The sequence below is a fragment of the Ursus arctos genome, unplaced genomic scaffold, assembly GCF_023065955.2.
Source record: "Ursus arctos isolate Adak ecotype North America unplaced genomic scaffold, UrsArc2.0 scaffold_2, whole genome shotgun sequence".
NCBI lineage: Eukaryota > Metazoa > Chordata > Mammalia > Carnivora > Ursidae > Ursus > Ursus arctos.
Window position 1 is genome coordinate 59,618,711 of NW_026622874.1, and position 22,773 is coordinate 59,641,483.

Below are 22,773 nucleotides of genomic sequence, written 5' to 3' on the forward strand. Positions count from 1 at the left end.
CCTTCTCATTTCCTGAATCTTGCAAAACTGCCTGCGTCCCGCAGACCCGCCTCGCCTCACCCCCACCAGCCAGCGGACCGCGAGCTTCCACAAGCTGCCTTAGGCCCCTTCGTCCAGTTCCCTCCAAGGAGCCGGCCCGGACCTGGGGATGGATTACAGGGTTCCCCAAAGACCCTCCGTGGATCTGCCCTATTACCATGGCCCTCTGTCCAAGAAAGACTGCGAGACCCTGCTGCTGGAGAACGGCAGAGACGGCAACTTTCTGCTGAGGGACAGCGAGTCCATGCCCGGGGTTCTGTGCCTGTGTGTCTCGTGAGTAGTCTTGGCTTCCATGTATCGGGAACCTTACCCTGAGTGGGGTCCTGACAGCTGGATGCCGGAGGGGTTGTATTTCCCTCTGACCTTGCAGCCCCAGTGAGCAAAGCAGGCCCTGCTTGACCAGCATGCGAGGGGTGTGTCTGTCCCAGCTCTGCCCCCTGCCCTTCTCTCCCCGGAGCAAATGCCACCCCAGCAGAACCCTCTGCAGCCGCGGGGGTGGGGGGCTGTGAAGGGAAGGGCTCCAGGAAGCATGGAGGTGAGGGGGAGACAGGCAAGGTGCCGGGGAGAAGGGCCCTTTCCTGGACAGGTCGGCTCAGTTGCTATGGAAGAGGCCAGACGTCCTTTATGAAATTTCAATGCGAGAGACTAAGTGTGCACACGTGTTCCGCCGCCTCCACCTGTGACACTTAAAGTATGATTCCGAATTTTGTTAGATTTGTAAAGAGCTTCAACATGCATCGTTTCCTTTCATCCTTCTTATAGCCTATCAAGGCCGGCATAAGCATTTTCTAGATGAAGAAACAGAGACCCGATTTCTCAAACGACTTGCTTGTGTTAAAATTCATCTGGCATTGCCAGGGAGTTCCCTATGAAGCTGCTGAAGCTTGTTTAGTCCCATTTAGAAAGCAATCCTGGGGGGCACCAGGGGGCTCAGTCTGTGAAGCCTCTGCCTTCAGGTCAGGTCATGATCCTGGGGTCCTGGGATTGAGGCCCACATCTGGCTCCCTGCTCAGCCAGGAGTCTGCTTCTCCTTCTCCCTCTGCTCCTTTCCCCCTCGTACACTGTCTCTCTCTCTCTCAAATAAATAAAATCTTAAAAAAAGAAAGAAAGAAAGAAAGAGAGAGAGAAAGAGAAAGAAAGAAAGAAAGAAAGAAAGAAAGAGAGAGAGAGAGAAAGAGAAAGAAAGAAAGAAAGAAAGAAAGAAAGAAAGAAAGAAAGAAAGAAAACAATCCTGAACAGATATCAGTAGGAAACTACTCTCTTTAAACATTCTCTTTGGAGAGATCACTGAAATGTTTCTTCTACCTGCTAGAGGAATTAAAACCCAAGTGTGTCTACAGATATGCCTCAGTGCCCCTGAGAGTGAGGACAAAAGGGACTGTCGTGACTGACACAGTAGACGGAGATCTCTTTCTTTGTTACGTGATACCAGGGATGCAGGTAAAAGAAAGATAGCACAGAGGGGTCAGCAGCTAGAATTTTCACGTTACCAGGGATGACGAGAGTGTTTTCATACATTTTTCAGCTGTTGGTAATCCTACTTCTGAGAGTTGCACAATCACATTATTTACCCATTTTTAGCTTGAGTTGTTTGTCTTCTGTTCCCTGTTTTCCCCCCAGTTTCTATGTATGAAGGTAAAACCTTTTTTTTCCCCAAAAAGGACACATCACAAAAGAAAACTATAGACCAATTTCAATTTCAATTAATATCCATTTTAAAGAAACTACTAACAAGACAGAAGCCAGTAACACATTAAAGGAGAAAATACACTATGTTCAAGTTCGGTCCGTTCCAAGAAGTCAAGGATGGTTCCAAGTTGGGTAAATTAGTAGTTTAATTACGTATTAGTAGATCAGACTTGATGAACTGCATAACTTGGTCAAATTTGCTTAAAAGGTGTTAGCGAAAATTCAACATCCATCCCTCAATTAAATACACACACATGCATGCACTTACACACTCTTAGCCATACGAAGCTAGATAGATACTTTCTTTTTTATTTTATTTTATTTATTTATTTGTCAGAGAGAGGGAGAGAGAGACAGAGAGGGAGCACAAGCAGGGGGAGTGGCAGGTGGAGGGAGAAGTGGGCTCCCCGAGTAGCAAGGAGCCCTATGCAGGACTCGATCTCGGGACCCTGGGATCATGACCTGAGCCACAGGCAGCAGCTTAGCTGACTGAGCTACCCAGGTGTCCCAGATGGATACTTTCTTCACCAAAGGCCAGGTGAAGCATAGGAGAATTGCTGCTAAAATCATGAAGGAGCCGGTGATTCTCATACCAGCACTACTAGGGAACATTTTCCAAGAGATACAAGCAAGTGTAATTAGCCAAAAGAAATAAAGATAAAAATTGAAAAGGAAGATGCAAAATTATTGTTATTTGCAGTTGACATGATTTTATGCCTGTGAAATCTAAGATTTAATTGAAAAAAACCTAAAAAGTAAATTCAAGAAAATTCAATAATAGTATCTGCTTATAAAATTGAAATTAAAATCAATAGCATTTCATTTAAAAAAAAAACAGTAACCAGGAAGAATATATAATAAAACAGGTCATTTACATTAGCAAAAAAATAATACTCAGGAATAAATGTGATATGAAATGTGTAAGGTTTCTATGAAAAAAACTTCAGTACCTACTGGGGAACTCGCTAGAAGATGTACATGAAATTAGGGACTCAATTTGGAAGCATATCAGTTTACCGCATTCTATAAATTCGGTACGTTTCCAGTAAAAAAAAATTAACAGAATTTTTAAAGGTTTCTTTCAAGGATCATAAAGCTTATTCAGGTGGGACATGGAGCACAAGGAACCTGCTAGAATAGCCAAAAAATTTTTTGTTTAAAAAAAGGGGATTAGAGGTGCCTGGCTGGCTCAGTCAGTGGAGCCTGTGACTCTTGAGCTGGGGGGGTTGTAGGCTGGAGTCCCACGTGACGTGTGGAGATTACTTAAAATCTTAAGGGCACTGGGGTGGCTCAGTCGGTGAAGCATCTGCCTTCGGCTCAGGTCATGATTCCAAGTTTCTGAGATCGAGCCCTGCATTGGGCTCCCTGCTCAGCGGGGAGTCTGTTTCTCCCTCTCCCTCTGCCTTCCACTCTGCCTGCTTATGCTCTCTCTCTCTGTCAAATAAATAAATAAAATCTTTAAAAAAACTTCAAAAAAAAAAAAGGAGTTTGGTGCTGACAGATCAATGGAATAGAATACAGAGTATGGTAGAAGTAAGGCCAATTACATAGGAATTAAGCATATGATGAAAAGAGTATTTCACATCAATGATGGTGAACAGCCATGAATGATGTTGCGGTGCTTGACTGGTTATCTAAAAAAAAAAAAAATACACCTGAATTCCTTTCTTCTTGAAGTAAAACTAATTCAAAGTGGTTCTAATGTGTAAGTTTGTTTTTTTTTTTTTAAACATGAAACCACACATACTAGGAAGAAACAATGAACTTTTAAAATATATGCCTGGGGTTGAGAAGGGCCCTTCTAAGCAGGATGTAAAGCCCAGAAGACGAAAAAGAAAAGTCTAATGAATCTGACCACTATTTAAAAAACCTGCTGATAAAAACAACTTGAAAGACTATCGGCAAACTGACAGGACGAGTGAATGAGTGGTTTTAAAAATCAACACAAAACTAGGTAAAGGGAAAGAGAAGGAGATTTTTGGAAACAGAAGTGTGAAAAAGAAAGAAGGAGAAATGCTAGATCTCACTCATAACTAAAGAAATAGAAACTGGAAGAATAATGAGATACTATTTTTACTTGTTCAATAGGCAAACATAAAGTATGCAAATACCCAGACGAAGTTAGGGTGTCGGGAAGCAGACCCCCCCCCCCCCACAGGTGAACACAGTCTCTTCGGATGGTAACGTGGCCCAAACATAAAATGCATGGTTGGAAACTTTGACCTAAAATTCACTTATTAGTGAATAAATAAGCCTACCCTGGCTGGCTCAGTTGGTAGAGAGTGCAACTCTTGATCTTGGGGTTGTGAGTTCAAGCCCCCATCGGGTGTAAAGATTATTTTTTTTTAAGATTTTACTTATTTATTTGACAGAGAGAGAGAGATAGAGACTGAGCACAAGCAGGGGAGCAGGAGAGGGAGAAGCAGACTCCTCGCTGAGCAGGGAGCCCGACATGGGGCTCGACAGGGACCCTGGGCTCATGACCTGAGCTGAAGGCCACCCTTCAACTGACTGAGCCACCCGGGTGCCCCAAGTATAGAGATTACTTAAATTTTCTTTAAATACCTATTTTTTTTAAACACCTACCTTATATGACCTAATAATAGCTTATCTTATCTTACTTATGACAGCATGAGTATGTGCAAATTGATTAATAAGATTGGGTAAATTCATATATGGTATGAAAAAACCTCCAATATCTATGGTAAGAAAAAGGCAAGATGCAAAGCATGATCCCATTTGTGTAAAAAAAAAAAATGTATGCCTGGATCCTTGTATATTTCTACACAATTTCCAGAAGGTATATAAGAAACTTGTCATAGTGGTTACAGCTGGGAAATTGAGAAAGAATGACTTAGCGGAAAAGTTGTGGATTTTATTCATTTGATAACTTTGTACTGCTTAAGTGTTTTACATGTGCAAGTATGACTTTTATAATGAAAAAAGTATATAAAAAAGTATATCTATCCTGCTATATATTCAAACACTATGGTAGGGCCTAGGGAGATTCCAATAGGGAACCTGCAATTTTTTTTCAAGGAGATCCAAAGCATGTAAATAAATTAAAAAAGGGTAAAGTATAAATTTAAGAACAGATAATTTTATGCAAATTGAAGGGCAGAAAATATAAGCAGGAGAGTCTTCTTAGAGGAGATGGTATTTGAGCTGGGACCGGGAAGAGTGGTAAGATTTGATTACATGGAAATGAGATGGAAGGCATGTCAGGGAGGGCAGGGGGCAGAAACAGAGGTCTCGAGGTAGGATGTTTTAAAACACATCTGACTCATACAGGTTCCTGAAAGGTGGCTTGGAAACCAGCTTTTGGAAAAGTACGTTTGGGATATTATGGGGTCTGAGAAGAATGAGCCCATAGATAGCTGGGAGATGTAGATGGTTTCCAAGCAGGAAACTGGTAAGACTGGAACCCTCCAAACTTCCAACCAGAGTCTTAGGAATTCCAATCTGATATATGGAGGATGCCCCATCTGATGATGGCGGTTGAGACTGTTGGGTCTATGGGAGATGGTGGGGAGATGGTGAGGAATTAGCGTTGGGGGGTGGCAAGCAGTGGGAATGGGAAAAGAAGGTGCAAGGGATGTCATTGAGATAGGAAGACTTTGATCCAGATCTCAGGGTAGGTAGTCTCTACTGGGATTCTCTTTAAAAATCAACATTTCTTTTCAACTGTTTCATGGAGTATCAACCCAGCTTGTATGTTCTTCTAAAATGAAAGGCACCAAGGAACATAAAAAATAATATTAAAATCCAATAAAGAGGGAAGAATACATATTTGGGGGGCACCTGCCCATAATCAGTCCTCACCCTCTTCCCTGCCCATGTCCCTGAAAGGCAGACACATTTCAGGTATCCTCAAGCTTAAGGCTCGGGTCAAATGGCCCCCATTGAAAGGGGCCTTATCATGATCTTTGTGAAATTTTATTATCACACAGATCAGTACAAACCATTCAATTCTAGTTGTTCAACAAGTATTGGAAGTCTCTTATATGCCAGGCATTATGCTAGGCACTCAATTGGTGCCTTCAACACAGCTCAAAGCTTAGTGGGGAAAATAAAGAAATAAATGGGGGGGGAGTACTGTGGAGTGTGTGCTGATGACTACACTCCCATTGGGGCGTATGGGAACTGAGAGCAAGAAGGGACCCACAATGAGGTGTGGAGAGCCTTGACGGAACTGAGATTTGGAGGATAAATAATAGAACCTTTATGTATTAATTCAACAAGCATATACCAAGCGCCTCTTATGTTCCAGACACGGTTCTAGGCACTGGTGAAATAGTGATGAACATTACAGGCATCGGTCTTGCCCTCATGAACACACAGTCCAGCCAGAGGAGACGATATGATGAAAACCAAACACGGTTATAGTATAGGGAGGGATAGAGAGGCTACTTCCAGTTGGGTACAGGAAGGGTCCTCTGAGGAGGTCACACAAAGCAATTCATGCTTCAATACACAACCTCAGTGAGCAAAGCCAACACGATGCACAACACAAGAATTAGCTTATTTTCTGCATCAATGCATTCGCAGCCACTATGAAAGTGCTTTCTATGAGCCAAACATTGTGGTTGGCATGTCACATTCCTTATCTCCTCTACCCTTTGCAAAGCCATTTCTAGTAGGTGACATTATCCCTAATTTGTGGGGAAAGAAACGGGAGCTTATTAAATAACTTGTCCAAGCCCAACTTGTCAACATGTCATTATGCCTCCTCTTACCAATGTCCCCAGTGCCATTGAAACATGTTCCAGGTAGTCACCTTGGAACTGTGTTATGAAGTATTCAAGCAGGGGACTCGAGGGCTTGACAGCAGACCCTGATCTGCGCGGTCTTGCCATTCTGCTTCCGAAACCTGGGCGGCCCCTTCTTCTCTGCTGCGTTAGAATGGTAACATCTCAACTTCCATGCTTTCGCAGACCTAAACAAAAACATGATGGGGAAGTTTAGAAAGAGTCACATGGAGAGTTGGCCCAGCAGCACAAAGTATTGAGCAGAAAGCTCTGCGGTAAATGTGGACAGGAAATGTGACTTGATTGCAGAGCCTGATAGAAAACGCCAATGGGCCAAACCACTCTCTGTGCAATGTGACTTTGTGAGTGTGAGAAGCTGAAACTGGGTCTGCTTTTAGAATCAGTAGAGTCAAAATAGAGTAGATGTGGGGAGATTCAAGGGCCGCAGCTGTGGGCCTGAGGGGACAGGAGGGACTTTCTGTAGCCAGCGGAAGGCCGCAGGTGAGAAGAAGATTCTGGGCCTTGACTTACTACCTGCCCTCACTGAGGAGGACACAGCAATAGGAAGGAGGAGTGGGAGACACCTGGGGGGAAAGGGGGAGGAGTCTCTCAGATTCTGAGATCTTTGGAAAGACTCTAGAACTTGCAGAGAAAAAGATATTTCAAACGTTTTTATTATTTTAGAAAAATCTATTGGAGAGAAAGGTCTAAAAAAGAAAGCAGAAATGTTCTCAATTCACCACATGGAAATTACCATTTCTAATATTTCAGTACACATGGCTCCAGACTGCACTCTATGCCCGTGCGTGTCTAAGGAAATATATTTGGGTACACACATGGTTCGTTACACGTGATGGTTTGCGAACTGTTTTTGTCAATGCATTGTTGGTATCTTTCCACATCAAAGAAAGCCAATACGCATCATCTTTTCATGATCGCTTATTACTTTATTGATCAGATCTATCATAATTGGTACATAATCATACATTCAGGTTATTTCCACTTTGGTCCAATGGACCCATGTAATTTGAGACAATTAACATTTTTGTGCCTACATCTTTGAAAGTTTGCCCAATTCTCTCCTTAAGATAAAATCCTAGAATTTTTAACATTTTAACACACACTGACAAGTTAGCGCCACAAAAGGTTGTACCAAGGCAGGCACAGTCCAATCAAGACAAGTGAGAAGTCCGGAAGTCAAAAGTCTTAAAGCACTCTCCATTGACGTGCGTTTCACACTTGCGTCAAGGCACGGAGAAATGCAGAATAGACCTAGTTGACATCATAGGGCAGTCAATTCCATTTCCTTCAACTGACCTTTCAAAGTTTGGTTTAAAATAAAACTATAAACTCGAAAGTGAAGAAGTTTCCCTGTCACACTGGTCACAGCATGAGACCGCCTGCTAATTATGGATTGGTCATGAATAGAGCAAGAACAGAGACCTTTGCACAGCGCCTCACCTGATGGCCATTTATAAGGCTAAACCTGTTGAAAAGAGTAAAACAGTTCAAAGATAGGCAGAAGCTCAGAAAACCTATATTCTGACCTTTTCTTTCTTTTTAAAAGATTTTATTTATTTATTTATTTATTTATTTGAGAGAGAGAGTGCACAAGCAGGGGAGGGACAGGGGGAGAGGGAGAAGCAGGCTCCCCCCTGAGCAGGCTCGATCCCAGGACCCTGAGATCATGACCTGAGCTGAAGTCAGATGCTTAACTGACTGAGCCACCCAGGTGCCCCTATTCTGACCTTCTCCCGCTGAAAATTTTCGTCTCAACTGAAAGGTAATGCCAAAGATTTAAAAATGGTCTTTGTAAGCCCTGTGTTTTCTCACATCTTAAATGGGGTCGAAGATTTCCACGGGATAGCCAAGAAAGTAGGCATTTCAATACACCAGGTATTATAAACCTTAGAAATGATCGAGTGCCTGTCTGGATCTCCTTCCTTGTTGTCACGTCCAGAGCAGTCCTCCACTGTGGGTCACTCTCAGGCTGGAGGTCAAGCCACCGCATGTGTACTAAGTACCTGACAGCAAATACTGGAAATATTTTTCTTCTAAGGCCAAGACTAACCATGAAAAGAATCATATATGTAAAATGAACTTAAATTCGGTTTCTATATTAGAGCAAATATAAATTCTATTGATATACCTTTTTATGTCATGATCTTTATAGCTTTATTGAGGTATCATTGATATAAAATGAAGTGTACGATTTCATGAATTTTGACATTTGCATACACTCATGAAACCATCACCACCGCCCAAATAATGAACATTTCCATCACCTCCAAAACTCCCTTGTGCGCCTTTGTGATCTCCCCTTGCCACACCTCCCACCCACGCCCCAGAGCACCGTCATCTGCTTCCTGGCACTAGAGGATCCTGTGTATTTTCCAGAATTTAATGTAAATCAAACATAGAGTAGTAGCCCCTTTTGCCTGACTTCTTTCATCCAGAATAATTACTTGGAGATTCATCCGTTGGGTTACATGTGCCAGAGTTCGCTCCTTTCACTGCTGAGTAGTATCCGTCCCAGGGAGACATCACAGTCTGGTGACTCAACCAGAACGATGGCAGCTGAGACTGGCGTGAATGTCTGTGAGCAATCTCGTGGGCATATGATTTCATTTCATTCATATGTGGAATTTAGGAAACAAAACAAACGAACCAAGGGAAAAAAGAGACACACCAAGAAACAGACTCTTCACTCTAGAGAACGCACTGCTGGCCCCCAGAGGGGAGGTGGGTGGGTGGGGGGGGAACAGGTGATGGGGATGAAGGAGGGCGCTTGTCCCGATGAGTGCCAGGGGATGCGTGGGAGTGGTGAGTCTCTATACTGTGCCCCTGAAACTAATAGAACACTGTATGTCAGCGACACGGAAATGAAAATTGAACCCTTTTCAACTGTTTGCTTTGTTCCTGTGTTTGGATAAAGACCGCGCCAGAGCGGTCGGTGAGCAGGTGGAATCCTAGAAACATAACCGCTGACGTGACTCACGCTTAAGCGGAGAACTCCGCTTTCAGTAAAAAGATATCAACTCCTATAAAGATCCAAAAGGTTCAAAACAGGTTTTTTTAAAGTTGCAGAACAAAGGAGGAGATTGAAGGTGAACAAATCAAAGGAAAGTGTTCAGCATTAGCTTAAATTTTATGGCCTCAGCATTCCCCAACGGTGTCAACAGACAATGCTTTTCCAATGGATGGAAACATTTGCATAAAAAATCCTCAGAACTCAGTGATGACCCCCCTGATTCACCTTCCCTCCCTGCCTTCTTCCCTCCCCGTCCCTTCATCCCTACCTCTCTCCTTCCCTTTTTTCACGTCAAAATTGTACTAAAGAAACCTATTTTACTTTAAATTTTTCATTATTAACGAAAATTTAATAAGGTTTGGAGTGTTTGGAGTGTTTGGTTTTTTTTGAATACTACATGTCAATTAATTGATTTTATTATTTATTTATTTATTTGAGGGAAAGAGAGGTGGGGGAAGGGCAGCGGGAAAGGGAGAGAGATCTTAAGCAGACCCTGCACTGAGCTTGGAGCCTGACATGGGGCTCCAGTCCCAAGACTCTGGGAATCACTACCTGAACTGAAACCGAGAGTTGGACGCTGAACCCACTGAGCCACCCAGCTGCCCCAATTAATCTAATCTAATGATAGTTTATATTAGAAAATATCTATTTATCTTGTTTTCATTAATTTATACTTTTACTTAATATTTTATCATATATTTATGAGTTATAGATTATAAAGGTATTTGAATGTATTAAATATTTAGTGTCTGTGATCCTCGCTTTTTTAATAAATGATATAATATTGGCGTTGTCAGTGTTGTGCCAATATTGCCAATCTCAAACAGCACGCACTTGGGCTTACAGATTGTATGCATTTCTGCTTTACTGAACTTTGCCAAATTGTTCTCCAAGACATTGTATCTAATTACCTTACAACCCCATTAGTTGTAGGTAGAACTTTCTATGGCTTCACATCACAGCCCATATTTTCCATGAGTAAACTCTCATGTCTTTGCCAATCTGGTATGAAATGATATCTAATTGGGGTTTGACCTGTATTTCCCTGATTGATGGTGAAACATCTTTTCATATGTTTACGGACATTTCATTAGCCTTTTTTATGGTACATTAGTGTTCTTATCATACAGTAGTGCTGCGGTGATCTTCTCCCCGTCTGTGGACTTTCTCACTTTGTTAATAATGTATTTTGATAATTGGAAGTCTTAATTTTAATATAGTGAGTTTATTAATCTTTTCCTAGGGCTTGCACTTTTTGTGATGTAAGAGCTCCTTCCTTAACTCAAGGTCATGAAGTTGTTCACTTATACTTTCTTCTCCTAAGCTCACTGTTTTGTTCATTCACAGTTAGGTCTTCAATTAGAAGGTGAAGTAGGGATCCGATTTTATTTATTTCCACATTAATGGGGGCGCCTGGGTGGCACAGCGGTTACGCGTCTGCCTTCAGCTCAGGGCGTGATCCCGCCATCATGGGATCGAGCCCCACATCAGGCTCCTCCGCTATGAGCCTGCTTCTTCCTCTCCCACTCCCCCTGCTTGTGTTCCCTCTCTCGCTGGCTGTCTCTATCTCTGTCAAAAAAAAAAAAAAAAGACATTACCATTACCATGTAACAAATAGTCCATCCCTCCTCACTGATCTGCTGTGTTAGCTCTGTCAAATACAAAGTTTTCAGATGTATACGGATCTGTTTCTGGGCTCTCTATTTTATCCCATTAATATCTTTTCTACCCTGGAACTAGTTCTCGCTGTCTTAATTATCTCTTTGTAAGAAGATTTGAGACGTGTTAAGACAGAAATACCCCCTACCATCCCCTCCCCCCCCACACCAATCTTATTTTTCTTATTCAAAATTGACCAGATTTTGGGCGCCTGGCTGGCTCAGTTGGAAGAGCATGCAACGCTTGATCTCAGGGTTGTGAGTTCGAGTCCCATGTTGGTTGTAGAGATTACTTACAAGTAAAACTTAAAAAAAATTGAGCATATTTTTTTGCGGAGGAGGGACATGACCCGACTCACATTTCGGGGGGCACACCACTTGAAGGCACTTCTTAAACATTAGAAGAAATAAAAATCGATGACAAAATACATTATGCTGAAATCAAAAGCAGATCGAATGCAAGTAGATTACAAATATTTATGCTATTTATCTGTCTGGGAAAATCTTTCGCACAAGTGGGAAAAGTTAATAAAGCTCTGTAAGTCAAAAAACATCTGATTCCCTTTTTCAAATAAGGGCCACTCTGGCTGTTGTGTAAAGAACAGTAATTAATGACATCAGAGAGAGAGGAAAAAATTGCTAGAACTATGTCCTTGAATAGATGACAATGGGTGGCCTCCAGCAGAAGAGGGATTAGTTCCAGAGAGCGGCATGAAAAGTTCTTGCATGGTTATAAAGGCGAGTATGTGAGCCTCCGTGGTCAAGGCACTGATGGGGTCAGCGAATAGAGGGAAGGATCTGGCAGTCGGGGCCCAAGAGTGGGATGTGTGAAATTCACAGTATGAAAGGGTTGCAGTTATGAGCAATCACAAGTTCAAAGTTATAAGCAGGCTGGCTTCATGACTTGCAACCCATGCAGTTGCCCAGAGCCCGGCGTTCATAGGGCCCTGCACTTGGTTCAATACTCCGCTGTCCCCACCTCAAAATTTCTAACTGTTTGGGGTTTTTATTGCTTTGTTTTATTTTTTAAGTGCATCCTTTTTTTTTTTTTTTAAGATTTTATCTGTTAGAGAGAGAGAGAGAACATGGGGGGGAAGAGCAGAGGGAGAAGCAGACTCCCTGCTAAGCAGGGAGCCCAATGCGACGCTCGATCCCAGGACCCTGGGATCACGACCTGAGCCAAAGTCAGACGCCTAACTGACTGAGCCAGCCAGGGCCTGGGCTCTGGCTGTATTTTCATTTTGCGCTGGGCCCCACAGTCCTGGTTATGAACACAGAGTGAGGGGCTGATGTAGGTGCAGGACGAGCCCACTGGAGAAGAGTTGGAGGACCTGAGGACCTGGTGTGTCGGAGGGTAGTGTACACGTGAACCGCAATCGCTGGAGATTTAGGCAGGAGGAGCACTGAAGACAGTGACCGTGAGCTAAGAGCTGGACCCTAGAGAAATGAGTGGCGATGAGCCGGGCCGGGAGCCGCTGCAGGGGGAGGGGTCGTAGGTGACGTCATCTAATGCCATGAAAAGCACTGGGTTTGGAGGAAGGAGGGTGACAACCCAGAAGAGCCCTGACAACAAGAATACTGGCCTCCCCTCCAGGCCCTGCTGGGAGGGGGCTTCGGGAGAAAGAAGCAGCCTTGGACATGCGGCAGGGGTGGTGGAGTCCTGGGGCAGAGCCAGGTTTCTCTTAGAGCAAGAAGGTGACAGGGATGTTCAGAGAACAGGTTCAGAACCTATAAGACTGGGGCTCTTGTAATGATGACAACAGGGTTGGAGGGTATGATGAGAGTAGCCCGGGAGGTTCAAGGCAGAGTGGAGGCAAAACTGTGAGCATTGGTTAGAGAGGGCTCCTCCGTCACCATTGGTGATGGGGCGAAGACCTGGGGTAAGCATGGTCTTTTTATGCATGTTTAGTGCAAATGCATGCTGAAAAACCCTGTTTCTTTTATGAATTTTATAAGTGGTGTTTATAAAATAATAATTGGAACAGGGGATATTAAAAATAAGTTTTTATGTTTACCCAATGACACTGTAGTCCTATAAAGGAGATACTCATCTCACTGCTGCATAATCTCTTACAGAGTCTTTTCCCCCTAAACATTCCAAAATAAAGGCACATAGCTATCACAAGTTCAATAAATTGATTTCTTTGCAAAGCACTGTTGCAACGTGGCTTGTTATTTCATTTTAAATGCTTTGCAAAGAGAAAGATCATATTTGGGGCACCTGGGTGGCTTTCGGTGAAGCGTCTGCCTTTGGCTCAGGTCATGATCCCAGGGTCCTGGGATCGAGCCCTGCATGGGGCTCTCTGCTCAGTGGGGAGTCTGCTTCTCCCTCTCCCTCTGCTGCTCCCTCTGATTGTGCTCTCTCTCACTCTCCAATAAATAAATAAAATCTTTAAAAAAAAAGAAAAAAGTTCATATTTGAGCAAAGTCTGTCTTTAGAACTTGAAGTATATGGCTTTTAGACTAGGTAACATAGAAGCTCCGTTTGTTTTTAGTCTTTCGTGTTCCTCTGGTGGAGTTTTTCTTAGCTGATAATGCAACAATGTAATTAAAAGTGAAGTCATTTCAGAATTCAACATACGATAGCTGTGTTTCAAAGAACAATGTGATTGGCCAAATACAACGTATGGACTCCGTTTGGATCCCAACTTGAATGCTACCTCTGTGAAAAGAACCTTTTGAGACCTCTTCCCAGATGTGGGACACTGTATCACATGTGGACAAGGACTCATGTGAAACGTTTTGTTACTTGTGATGTGATTTAGGGGAACCCACTGGCTTATTCTGGCCTCAGGAATGCCCCCCTCAGGAACAAAAAGGATTGGGATTTGAAGTCAATTGCCAAAGCCTCCAACAATCAGTGATCAAATCTTCTGTCCCTTAAAGCTCTAAATTGCTTTTTAAATTCCCAGTCAGTCACATGATTCTTTGGCCTAGATGCAAGCACGGGGTGGGGTCGATCGTTAGGTAATTTGAACCTCATGTCAATGTCTTTCATTCTCTCTTTTTTTAACACTTTTTTTTAAAAGATTTTATTTATTTATTCGACAGAGATAGAGACAGCCAGCGAGAGAGGGAACACAAGCAGGGGGAGTGGGAGAGGAAGAAGCAGGCTCATAGCGGAGGAGCCTGATGTGGGGCTCGATCCCATAACGCCGGGATCACGCCCTGAGCTGAAGGCAGATGCCTAACCGCTGTGCTACCCAGGCGCCCCTCTTTTTTTTAACACTTTCATATTTCTGGGGAATCAGAACGTGTTGAACAGTTGATAGAGACATTTACTGTATCCATTTTCTTCCCGGGAAGCTGTTGTTAAATTGATCCCTTACAATTAATGGCATCTTGGAATTGGAGAAATATGGTAATGTATGTATGCCGTGTCTTGCTTGGGAAATTGCTGGATTGGGTCTGTTATCTAGATTCTGGTTAGATAACTTAGCCAGTGGCACCAGTTCCAATGAAGAAGGAGAGCACAATACATCATTGGGCGAAATTCCCAACGTTCTCTGTTTTAATTAACACTAACTATCTCCATCAAATTCAATGACACGTCATTTAGTTAACAATACAGGGATGGCTCAATGGTGTTTATGTTGTATCAACTTAGAGCTCACTGAAAAAACTAGAGAGAAGTACCAAGACCATGGAAATAGTAAATTCTCTTTCCTTATCCTCTTTGCTACAAGCCCAGACTTCCACCATCAGAATAAGGGTCCCCGTTTCCAAGCCTTTGTCTCTTTCAAATTCCCACAGGTGAGAATGCCTGGAAATTATCAGTTTCTTTTGGGGACCCAAGATTGCCAAAGGCATGCGCAGAAAAGAGAGTGGTAGAGGTGACCTGGTTTTGCATATGAGAACATTACGATTCACACAGTCATCTTTCCACAGGTTTAAAAATTTCGTCTACACATACCGAATCTTCAAAGAGAAACATGGGTTTTACAACATACAGGTAAGAATGTATGAGAACTCCTGTAACAGCAGCCACAAAAGATTGGGGGAGAAGAACCTGAAATCATCTCTCGAACCTGAGATGTGGCCACGGAGAGGCATTTTAAAAAGAGAAGCAACATACAGTGTTAGAGTCAGATCCATAGCAAACCTTGTCTTTCTCTGGGAGAAATAGGGAGAGTTTTTGAATACTCAAGGCTGTTATTCAGACGTGTAGAGGCACACTACCCTGGTTGCCCCAGTGGTCAAATGCACCAGCCTGGACTCCAGGCGTGGCCACTGTTCAGTTAGAAGACACAGTGACCTGGGTCGGCTGGAATGGGAAGGTGGGGAGAAGTCTGAACACGTAGGAAGACAAGTGATCTCCACGGTTGTATGAAAATATAAAGGGAAGCATCAGTCAATGGGCAGTCTTAGGGGTTTCTTTAATTTTTCTGGTTTACTGAGCACTAAGCAGGAAATCCTTTTTGTTCTGAAATAATTTTTCTGGCTTAGGAAGTAGAGTGTAATAAGTTTAACTGAATCTTTACTAACAGAGAATCCTGAAATAATCTTTTTGAAACACTTGCAGACAAGGTCAAGCAGATTTTTCACTGCCAGATTTCTCAGAATCTCCAATATGCTAATATTCATTGTGAATTTCTAGAAGAAATTAGACTATACCCTGATCCCCAAACACACACACACACATACACACACACATCACACACACATGTATATGTTTAAGCATATATATATATACACGTGTGTGTGTGTATAATTTTTCTTTTCTTACAAAGGACATTATTGAGGCAACTGACAAAATTTGAATAAGGTCTATAGATTAGTAAGTAGCATCACATCAAGATTAATTTTCTCATTTTAATCACTGTAATGTGGACATGTAATATCCAATATTTCAATATTTCACTATTCCAATATTTTTGGAAATATTGATGTATTTAGGGTTAAAGAGCTATCATGTCTGCACTTAATCTCAAAATATTTTTTAAAAAGATATATACACGTATCCCTAGGTTTGTACGTGTATACACATGTACATTTAGAAAAAGAAAATGAAAAGCAAATATGTACAATATAAAAGTTAACATTTGGAGTATAAGGGGTACCTGGGTGGCTCAGTTGGTTAAGTGTCTGCCTTCGGCTCAGATCATGATCTCAGGGTCCTGGGATAGAGCCCCGCATTGGGCTCCCTGCTCAGTGGGGAATCTGCTTCTCCCTCTCCCTCTGCCTGCCACTTCCCCTGCTTGTGCTCTCTCTCTCTTTCTGTCAAATAAATAAAAAAAATTAAAAGAAATAATTAAAAAAAGCATTTGGGGTGTTGGTGAAGGATATATATAAAAATTTTAAAAGTGTGTTTCCAACTTCAAGTCTGAAGCTTTTTCAACATAAAATGTTTTCTAAAAAGCAACTTATATTAACTCTTTCCTTTGTTGTGCATGCTTTGGGAAATTGCGGTCACTCCTTAATACGCTGTTTTGTCTCTTGTCTGGACAGAACAGAGAGGCATGGGAATCAGTTATCACTGGGACAGGGGCATTTCACCAAGGAACAGCAATGCACTCAGAGCCTGTCGTGAGGGTTGAAGTGATGACTTTATATGGAACCTTCCTGCAGCCGACTTCAGTGTCAGCCTGCGTGTCTGATGGAGGTTAACCACACCCTATGTCAGAGAACCTTCTGGTTTCCACCCCTCTCTGTAGTCTGACATGGAGCCATGGGAGAGCCCCAGGGATCATTGAGAAAACCAGGCACAGCGTCTGGCATCAGCTCCCAGTGGGCTACCGTCTGCAGTACAGCTCTCAGAACTGTCCCAGACACACTTGCCAAGGATGGGGGCTCGCTCAGTACTCTAGACCTAGGTGGGCTCCCTTGATGACGAATCCTCTTTACTCGCAATAGCTCAAGTCGGGGGCTGGTCTTAAAAACAAAGGTTTCTGTGTATTTCGCGTGGTGTCAGCTCTTAAGCATGATCTGCTCGCTGCTGGTTTTGGGTCTGCAAGCTCAGAGGCAGCCCTGCTCTGAGGGCTCACACCGCTGCTTTGAGATGTGTCACATTGCACACAGGTGAGGAGTGAACTTCTTGTGTTTTGGCAGACCGTGGAAGGTGCTCCCAAACGGCTCTTTACAGACCTAAAGGAATTGATCTCCACATTCGAAAAACCAGATCAAGGGCTGGTGGTTCAACTTGGACATCCGATGAAGCAAGCCAGCTTCTGCCCGAGATGGAGAAGATCACAGATAAAGTTGGATAGTATTTACGGTAAAAACTCTCACATGGGGGTCAGACAGGAACTTTAGTCCCATTTCTTCCACTGGCCGACTTTGTAGAATTTATACAGATACACACGGTGTTCTGCTGTCTTCTCTCTAAAAGCCTTTGCCCACAAAAAAGCAATGTCAGTCTTGGTGGGAAGCAGCGTCTTTGAGCCCCTGAAGGTGGCCAACGCATGGGGCGCTCTGCCTGGCTAGTCAGAAGAGCAAGAGTGGTCCCCGGGCATTCTGGGAGAGCTGACTTCAAACTCAACCTGTGACCTTGTGTGAACCACGGGTTTGAGAATAGACGGACAAGTAGAGAAAATTTTCAAATGAGAAAATTGCTTCAGTGCCCTCCCCAAGGCCCATACTGTTACATTTTGCTCAATATTTGCTGAGCATTCATTTATTTAGTGTTAGGGGACAAATTATTTCAGACATATCCCTAACGGAATTAAGCCATGGTGGAAAATGAGAGATGGTTAGTAAATTTGAGTGCAGAGAATCTACGCTGAGGCCTCTCAAATCGTATCACTAGCAGCCACAGTGACTTATGACTCCCCTTGAAACCTGCCCTTAGAAAATCATCTCTCTAGTATTTGTCAGTTACAACATGGTTTGAATTGAACACGGATTTGCTGAGACATTTACGGTTTACTCCTGTTTTCTAACGGTGGCATGTGTGGTCACGTATCTAAGCAGAGGGATTTCAGTTATCTGTAGCTGGGCGGAGGGCACTCGGGGGAGACACGCTGGCTAGGGAGAAGGGCAGAGGGCAGAGTTCCAGGGAGCCTGCAGTCTCCCCACATTCTACTGTCTAAGTCACCCTTTGGGCTGCCAGGGCAAGCTTCTCACCTCCCAGCAAAACTAAGCATGGGTTTTAATGATTAAAATAACCACCCCTCCTCTGCCCCCGCCCCCTGCCGAGGACTGTGCATCCACGTACACGCAAAGTCACTTCCTACAGATTTAGTCCCATGGCCCCATTCCACCGAAACTTACAGGAACAAAAGCCCCAAAGGGGGCAGAGCTAGAAACCCAGGAACGTCATGTGCCGCAGCCCTTAGGAAAACCTGGAGGAGTTGCTGAGGCTGGTGGGGACGGTGGTCGTATCTGTCCAGCAATGATAAAATAATCACCAGTGCCAAGGGGAGAGTCCTTTCAAGATCTTTCCTAAGAACTGGGCAGGAGTCTTACCATCCCGGCTGCCCGTGCTTGATTAGCTCTGGTAGGTAACTCCAAGTCTTCAGCTACTGAAGGGGAGACATCCTCTCCTCAGCGCACTGGCTTCCTCCCCTTCCCTTGGCCTCCTTAGAATAAGCTTCAGAAGTTCTCATGCCGAGGGAGACACAGGCTTTCTGCTGGTGAGTGGAGGCATCTGGAGTGGGAGACTCGGATGCCTAAACTTATAAAGAGACCCCCTATTTTGCCAGGAGAGCTCCCTGTGACACACCAGCTCTTGAAGATGTCACTCTGATGTGGCATCGAGGTCATCCTTGCCTGGGGAAGAGAGGTCTTCTTTCCTTTGAGTGAGGTTGGTCCGTGTGACTCCTGGGCGTTGAGCCTCACGGCTGGTCTTCTGCTTTTTTCCCTCCAGAGAACAGTAACAGCGACTATGTGGAGGTCTTGCCTTGAAGACAGAGAGACTGAGCAAAGCAGTTAGAGTAGAGATGGGGTGACAGCTCTTACTGGGAACCCTGCCTCTCCTGCCGGTGTGGATCTGGAAGACTGAGCTCTAGGGGACAATTCAAACTCTCCTGGTCTGGGTGACTGAAGATGTTCTGTCCACCAGCCTCAGAGAAACCGCTCTCCAGATCCCTGCCTCCCATGCATACACCACGAGCAGCTTGGAAACTCCTTCCCCCCTCTCACTCTTCTTGCTTGGAATAGGACAGCCTGAACCTATTCTCCTTGACTTAGTAAAGACAGCATTACATCACGGTTGACGGCCTCCCGCAGACCAGGCGATCGGAGGCACAGCTTCAGACAGACGAGAGCACGCTTGGCCATGAGTTCTGAGCCTGAGTTCCAGTCCCGTGGCTCTGTGACTTTGGAGAAACCTCTCCCCTGTCTGGGGTCTCCACTTCTTCATCTGTAAAGCAAACACAAGTTCCCGCTCTGCTGAGCCCGGATGTGGCGGGTGGAGTGGAGGAGTCCTGGGGTCATGGAGCTGCACCCGGGAGTGGCTCTGAGTCCCAGCCTTCCAAACAGCCTTCATGGTCTCTGCACCGGCCTGTCCCGGTCTTGGTCATGGTGGGGGCCCTGACCTCCCACCTGTCCTTCTCCCCTGCATTCTAGCTCTTCTCCTTCTTACTAATCTTGATATTCTTGCCAGACACGTCCACAATTTCTCCCTGGTTTTGCCCGATTTCGTTTATGCACCAACCACTTCAGCAGCACGGATGTAATTCTGTACCGCAGTGATATCTTTTATTTGAAGATATTCTCCTTTGTGTGGTTCCTGTTCCCATCTAGATTTTAAGTGCCACCAAAGCATGGTTGGGTCTCCCTCATATTCTCCAATGTGGAGACGTGTGCTACGTAGAGTTGTGCCCATTCGCAGGATTTTGACTAGAACCACATTCCCAAAGGGTTTGTTGAATTTGTTCTAAGTCCTTTGCGTTTTTCTGGCTAGTTAAAAATTTTAATCGTGTGCGGGTCCCAGCGTTGCATGGAATGTATAGAAACTTTCTCCATTTCAGTACCATGTTTGTTGTAGCCTTGAAGACAACTATTTTAGTTTTCATCAGAAATATCTTGGGGCACCTGACTGGCTCACTGAGAAAAGCGTGCGGCTCATATCTTGGGGCCATGAGTTTGAGCCCCATGTTGGGTGTAGAGATTATGTAAACTTAAAAAAAAATGCCTTGAAATTTATTAAGTGATTTGTTTCTGCAACTACTGAAATAGTCACATTCCTTTTATCTTCATTCCATCATAGACGTGAATTAGATTAATAAACCTGCTAATATTATACCACCTTTTCATTGCTTCACTTGATCATGCTGTATTATTTTCAATAAACTGATGGATTTAGAAAGTTAACAATTTAAGACTTTCGTGTTAAAGCTCATAAGCCAAGCAGAACTATAATTTACTGTATCATGGGTACACTATTCATATAAAGTAAATGAAGCAGGCTTTCCCCTTTGTCTCTTTTCTGCTACAACTTTGTGAGGTAAGGATGATCTGATGCTTGAAAATGTATTAGTACTCTTTTACAAAAATGAGTTTAAAGCTCTGGTGAAGAGGAGAGGGGATTTTTTATTACTATTTAAATATCTTCAATGCTTAGTGGTATATTCGATTATTTTTGCCAGTTTTGGCATTCTTTGTTCTCCCAGGAATTTATCCATTTTATCCAAACTTTTGCAATTATTGGCATATAGTTCATATGATTTTTAAAACTCTGTTGTGACTGTAGTCATACCTCCTTCTTCACTCTTCTGCCTTCCTTTTTTATTAATCAATTTTATCCGTCTTACTAGTCCTGTTAGAGCCAGCTTTGAGTTTTCTTTTTTAAAGATTTTATTTATTTATGTGACAGAGAGACAGCCAGCAAGAGAGGGAACACAAGCAGGAGGAGTGGGAGAGGAAGAAGCAGGCCTCCGGCGGAGGAGCCCGATGTGGGACTCGATCCCGGAACACCGGGATCACGCCCCGAGCCGAAGGCAGATGCTTAACGACTGCGCTACCCAGGCGCCCCAGAGCCAGCTTTTAGTTTTGTTAATCTTGTTTTTAGATTGCTATTCTTGATTTCAGTGATTTTTTATACTTGTTTTTCTAAAGTTTATCTGGCTTATTTTCACATTTTCTAATATATATATATGCCATGACTTTAGCTCATGGTACTATTTTAGTGGTATCCCACAAATTTTAACATGAGTACTGTTTATTGCTGTTCAGGTCAAAGTATTTTTAATTTGTATAAAAATGCCCTCTTCAATCAAGGACAATGTAGTTCATAATTGTTTTTAAACATACATTTCAGCTCTTATTTATGTGTTGATTTCAGACTGTAGAGCGTTATGGTTAGTTAACATGGTTTGACTTGACTTCTGAGGCTTCCTTGGTGAACATTCTGTGAATATTTCATTTGAGAATTGTTCTACTCATTTCAAAGTTCATTCTCAAGACCCACACTATGCATTTAAGATTACAAAACATGTAAAACAAATATTTTTATAGATTTTTCACTTATTTGACCTATGAAAGAGAAATGTCTCTCATTTTAACTCAATATATAATAGCTTCGCCTTCTAATTACAATAGTTGGTGTACAGATTTGTCCCTATGGTTCTGCCATTCCTGTTTTAACTTTAATGTTATACCTTTAGGTGTATATCTTTCTATAATTATAATCATCTTAATCTATTTCTTTTATATGAAGTGCTTTTTTTTTTGCCTTTAATTATATTTTGCTTCATTTTTAATTGCTATTTTGGCTTTCTTTTCATTCATACTTTCCTAGCATATAATTTCCCATCCCTTTGTTTTCAAGTTTTCTCATATCTTTTGTGGTAACTCTGTCTTCTGTAGACAAAATATTGCTGGATCTGTTAAGATTCTTTTTGTTTGGTGAGTTCAATACGCTTACATTTATTACAATTTGTTCTATTGGAGTTTATGTCTGCCATTGTTCTGAGCTGAATGTTTGTGTCCCTCACCCCCCATCATATGTTGAAGCTCTGCCCCCCAGTGCAATGGTGTTTAGAGGCGGGGCCTCTGGGAAGTAATTAGGTTTACAGAAATCCATGACGGTGGTGCTCTCATGACGCGATTAGGACCCTTATGAGAAGAGACACCAGAGTCTCTCTCCTGTGTAAGCACCAAGAAAGGATTTGTGGGGACACAGTAGGAAGGTGGCTGTTTGCGCCCCTGGAAATGGCCCTCACCAGACACCCAACTTGCTGGCGCCTGATCTTGGACTTCCCAGGCTCTGGAACCGTGAGAAATAAAGTCTCATAAAATGTTCGTTGTTTAAGCCACCTGATTTATGGTGTTTTGTTACAGGAGCCTGAGCTAAGATAAAAATCTTACTCCAGTCTTTCCATTTACCATATTTTGTTTCCTTTTTCTGCTTTCTGGCAAACAGATCAAGTTCACCTATGCTAATCTGAAGGCTCTATTTTCTCCTAAAGACATTTTTGGTGGTCACCCATACCTTATTAAGACCTGTATTTTTGTTTTTCTCTACAATATTTAAAATATTTCGATTGTTATCATTAAGCATACTCTCACTTCTCATCCGTTGCCATCATCACCCTTGATGTTCTGTTATCTAAAATTGGAATTATCATCTATTCCTACACCCTCAACAATACAAAAATCTTAAGCCATTATTATTTTGTACCTGGTATTCTTATTGAGATGTCTAATGTCAATCCGATTCTCTTTATTA

General features: G+C 43.0%; 1 protein-coding gene across 1 annotated transcript; it reads left to right on the forward strand.

Annotated features, from left to right (window-relative positions):
* The first annotated feature begins 7 nt into the window (after positions 1-7).
* Positions 8-22,346, forward strand: SH2D1B (SH2 domain containing 1B). The gene is made up of 4 exons (XM_026517234.4): positions 8-312; positions 15,054-15,117; positions 17,214-17,379; positions 18,970-22,346. Exons 1-4 carry the CDS (start codon positions 149-151, stop codon positions 19,005-19,007), a joined length of 432 nt encoding a protein of 143 aa, XP_026373019.1. The 5' UTR covers positions 8-148; the 3' UTR covers positions 19,008-22,346.
* Positions 22,347-22,773: the final 427 nt, after the last annotated feature.

What these genes read in the sequence shown, in the direction of transcription:
- SH2D1B (XM_026517234.4), top strand. Translation starts at nt 149, where the DNA reads ATGGATTACAGGGTTCCCCAAAGACCCTCCGTGGATCTGCCCTATTAC. An exon ending in ATGGGTTTTACAACATACAG is followed by an intron (nt 15,118 to 17,213) that starts GTAAGAATGTAT and finishes GTGTTTTGGCAG; the next exon opens with ACCGTGGAAGGTGCTCCCAA. An exon ending in AAAGTTGGATAGTATTTACG is followed by an intron (nt 17,380 to 18,969) that starts GTAAAAACTCTC and finishes TTTTCCCTCCAG; the next exon opens with AGAACAGTAACAGCGACTAT.